General features: G+C 52.3%; 1 protein-coding gene across 2 annotated transcripts in view; it reads left to right on the plus strand.

The window, feature by feature from the left end:
• The first annotated feature begins 2,173 nt into the window (after positions 1 to 2,173).
• Positions 2,174 to 4,626, plus strand: part of STK10 (serine/threonine kinase 10) — a 149,263-nt gene continuing 146,810 nt past the window's right edge. For both annotated transcript variants that reach the window (XM_003781942.3, XM_023515232.1), the window contains exon 1: positions 2,174 to 2,522. In XM_003781942.3, coding sequence (XP_003781990.1) covers positions 2,367 to 2,522 — 156 coding nt within the window. In that variant the 5' untranslated portion in view covers positions 2,174 to 2,366. The remainder of the gene's footprint in view (positions 2,523 to 4,626) is intronic.

A 4,626-nucleotide genomic window follows, 5' to 3' on the forward strand; every position in this document is an offset into this window, starting at 1 on the left:
CCAGTTTCATCTATTAGTTATTTCAAAGAAGTAGCTTGGTTCTGTTGAATCTTTTTGTTTTCCTTCAATGTTATCAAGGTATAATTTACATATCATACAATTCAAATTCACTCATAACACAACAGTTTACAATTCAGTGATTTTTGGGTAAATTTACCGAGTTGTGAAATCATCACCATAGTCCAGTTTTAGAACATTTCATCACTCCCTTAAGACTCTTCATTGTCTATTTCTGGTTAATTTCCCTTTCACAGCCAGCCCCAAGGCAACCATTAATCTACGTTCTGTCTGTGTGCATTTGTCTTTTCTACAGATTTCATATAAATGGAATCATATAACATGTGGTCTTTTGTTACTGGTTTCTCTCTTAACATATGCTTTGGAACAAATCTTTCCATTTTTATCTCTCATTTCTTTTTTTTTCCCCTGGAGCTCTCAGGGCTGGTCAGAGTCCTCTGACCTTCACTCCCACTCCAGGCCAACAGCTTCTGGGGGGAAGTCAGACCTTCTAGCCGGAAGCAACCCTCTTGGTCCCTCTATCCGCGCCATATAGTCAGTCAAATGATCTGAAACAAGTAAAAGACCCACCTTTCGTTCTGGGAGCTTCAAACATGGGCTGACTCAATGACACCACAGTCTTGCGCAGCTTTTCCTTCTAAATTTCTAAGAGTTCATTCGGTTGGGGGACATTTTTAACTGCTTGGGCACCCTTTGTGCCAACCACCAACCACCAGTATCGTAGCTTCTTAGGGGCTTTTCCAATTTAAAACTGCACTTAACTGGCGGGAGTAGGGGGAGGATGAAGGGGGACGGTGGCACGCGCCTGTAATTCTAGCACTCTAGGAGGTCTAGGCAGGTGGATTGCTTGAGTTCAGGAGTTCTAGACCAGCCTGAGCAAGAGAGAGACTTGGTATCTGCTAAAAATAGAAAAACTAGCCAGCCATAATGGCAGCCATAATGGCATAATGCTTGTAGTCCCAGCTACTCAGGAGGCTGAGGCAAGAGGATCACTTGAGCCCAGGAGTTTGAGGTTGTGGTAAGCTATGACTCCACCGCACTCTACTCAGGCTGACAGAGTGAGACTCTGCCTCAGAATGAATGAATAACACTGCACTTACTGTTTGCATACTCCTCAAGGGATGTTTTCCCACACAAAGTACCGAGGAAGGGGTACTTTTCTCAGAGACGCAACTTGTTTATGAGAGAGGGTTTTCATAATAAGCGTTGAAAGCTGCCCATATCCAGCACTAGAAGATTCAGGTAAAAGCATTTTAAACAGGTAACAGTTGCAGTGAAATGAGTCAAACGGCCAGAACCGAGGATGAAGGTGGTCAAAGAAGACTTTAGTTTGATCTGTAATGTGATCTTTTTTCTAAATTGGGAAACTAAGACAAGATAGTTTTTACTTATTATGCAAATATATCTGCAAACCCATCAGGAAGTCTGAGATAAATAAATCCCAAAGGCCCTCCTTCTCTCAGCCCTCTTCTAATCCTGCCAGGTGTGGATGGCGGAGGGGGCAGCCCCTGGGAAGCAGGAAACGCACCGGTAAAGTCCGGCCAAAGGGGGGGACTGACGGCGGCTGCAGGGGCGCTGTAGGTCGCACACTAGGAGGCAGCACCACGCCGAGGAACACGCTGTGGATCGGCAGCCAGGACGTGTGCCCCCAGGGAAGTGCCCTCGCCCTCGGGGCATCCCCGTCAGAAAAGTGGGACAACTTCGCAGGGTAGTTGCGGGCGGATTCAAAGAGATAACGTGGCTTCACCTTCTTGGCGCTGACAACAATCAGTTGGCGCAAACGACAACCCGGCTCACTGACCCGCTCGCTTCCGCGAAAGTTTTGGGAGCCACGCGGCGCAGCTGTTTCCTGAGACACTGGACGGTCCACCCAGTGGTCTCCTAAGATCTCCAAAGCCCAAAAGGTAGCGCGCGGCGCTAGGTGCACCAGGACTACAGTTTCCAGAGTGCCCTGCGGCTGTGGGCGGAGCCTGGGCGAGCCCGCAGCCAATTAGGGGGTCTCAGGGTGCTGTCGGGGAGTGGCAGGTGGAGGCCGGCCGGTGGGCGGGCGCGGGGCAGGTCCCCAGAACGCGTCCGAGGCTCGCGAGCTAGGCTGGCCTCGGGGTGCGGCGCTAGCGGGACTGACGCTCTTGAGGCGGCCCGGGGGACCGGACAGGGCGGGGGCGGGGACGCGGCCGCCTGCGCGGTTCCGGGTGCTCCCGCCGCGGCGGTGCCCAGGGCGCACTTGACCGGGGCCGGGTTCCCGGGAAGGGTGGTCTGAGGAGAACCCCGAGCGCCGCGGCGTCTTCCAACCCCGCTTCATCGCGGCCGCTCGAGCCACAGCTGAGCCGGCTCGCGCGCTCCCAACCATGGCTTTCGCCAATTTCCGCCGCATCCTGCGCCTGTCTACCTTCGAGAAGAGAAAGTCCCGCGAATATGAGCACGTCCGCCGGGACCTGGACCCCAACGAAGTGTGGGAGATCGTGGGCGAGCTGGGCGACGGCGCCTTCGGCAAGGTTTACAAGGTGAGGGCTGTGGAGGTGGTTGGCCGGACGCGTTAAGCGGCTCCGGAAGGAAGGGGCGCCGGCCCTGGCTGGGGAGGGTGCACAGGACTGCTGGCCCAGAGCTCCGGGTCCCGGGCCCTGTCCCGGTGATTTTTGTTTTGAGGGGGAACCTCATTCAGCCTCGAGGAGTCCCTGCGCGCTGGGCGCCCCTTCTGGGCACCGTTGTTGCCCCTACCTCAGCCTCCCAGCACTTTTTGTGAGTCCCGCACTGCCGTCGGCCCCGCCAGGGGAGACAAAGCGGCGCTTAGAAGACTTTGGCATCCGAGAGGACCACTCCAGACACCCTCCCTAAAACTGTAATACTAGACATCACAGATGCTTTGGGAATGCCTGGACGATTGGGACAGAGACAGTGATCTGTGCCTGAGGATTGAGAGTTGGGGTCACACCTGAAGATGAGTCAAAGACAGGGAAGTGCGTGAGGGCAAGGTGTAGCCTCTAGAGTGAGAGGTGGGGCTAGGGTAGATGAGCTGTGCGGAGGTGGAGGTCTAGATCTCATGAATGCCCAGCTTCGAGGAACAGATCTGTTTTGTTTGTCTGAGTCACAGCTCGGGAGTCTCCCCGTCTGCAGTCACCTCTCCCCTAGAGCAAGATCCGGCAGACTTTGTGCAAGGATGGGCAGAACTGATTAAATCCAGACACACGTTTGCAGCTGGACATTGTCTGGGTTGCTGAGTTGTTTTAGGGACTCAAACACCTACAGTTTGACTCCAACCTTTCCCTGACCTCCTTTACTGGGAGACTCCCCACTTGTTAAGCTGGTGTGTACCTCTTCCTTCCTAAATCAGCCATCCTCCTCTCTGGGCTCCTGTAGTTGTAGTGCCCTCTGACCTCAGAATTGCCTTTTCAGGAGGTTGGACAAATGAGAGGGCTTCTCTAGACCCCCTGGGTTAGGACTTGTTGTCTCTGACTTGAAAGTGGTCTAGAGCCTAGTTACCAATGACCAGAGTTAACATCATCTGGGGGCCTGTTAGAAGTGAACAGTGTTGGACTAGGAGTTGCATGTGGCACATGCCTGTAATCCTAGCCCTCTAGAAGACCAAGGTGGGAGGATCCTTTTAGGTCAGGAAATCGAGACCAACCTAAGCAAGAGAGACCCCATCACTACTAATAATAGAAAAAAAATTAGCTGGGTGTTGTGGTGCTGCCTGCAGTACCAGCTACTCAGGTGGCTGAGGCAGGAGGATCATTTGAACCCAGAGTTTGAGGTTGTGATCTAGGCTGAGTCCCTGGCACGCTAGTCTGGGCAACAGAGTGAGACTGTCTCAAAAAAAAAAAAAAAAAAAAAGAAGTGAAGTGATTACTCTCAGGTGCACCCCAGGCCTACTACTGAATTAGTCTGCATTTTAAACAAGATCCCCAGGTGATTCCTTAGCAAATCCAGTTGAGAAGTACTGCTCTAGAGGCTTGGAATGGGAGTCATTTTGAGACCAGCTGGGCCCATCATGATGTCTTACCACCTCCCTTCAGAGCCCACACTTCCTGTTCTAGGGGGAAGACACCCCCACTGGAGCAAAGGTCCTGTGGTCTTTTGGACTGCCATCGTTTGCTGCCCTACTTAGCCTGAGGGCTTCACACATATTTGAGCACTGCCAGCACACCCTTTCCTCTGCACAGCTTTACTTAGAGCTGTGGCTTCCTCCTAGTGGCATCAGAAAATGGTCTTCATGGTTCTCTCAGGACACCCTGCCAATGTCCTTGCCTGCTGTGGACAGAGCCTGCTCCTTCAGATATGCCGTGACCATTGTGAGGGGATCTGGACTTTTGGTCAGCCCACCACATAATCCCCTTTCTCCAGAAGGCTCAGGTGGTGCTAGTGCCTGCTCTTGGTACTCAGTGATGTTTTTTCCTCCACTAGGGGCTTTCTGTCGCATTCTTGTCCTCTCTCTCAATGTATTCCAGCTTCACAGGGTTCATTTTCGTTTCAACTTAAATGCAGAACTTTGCTTTCATCTTGGTAACATTTCCCTTTGTCATTTTTGGTCACCATTTTCACCTGCTTTGGCCCCGCAAGACTCCCCTGCTACTCTGGAAATTTCATACAAAAGAGTTCACCTGATTCACA

The sequence above is a fragment of the Otolemur garnettii genome, unplaced genomic scaffold, assembly GCF_000181295.1.
Source record: "Otolemur garnettii isolate 467f Iridium unplaced genomic scaffold, OtoGar3 scaffold00003, whole genome shotgun sequence".
NCBI classification, from domain to species: Eukaryota; Metazoa; Chordata; class Mammalia; order Primates; family Galagidae; genus Otolemur; species Otolemur garnettii.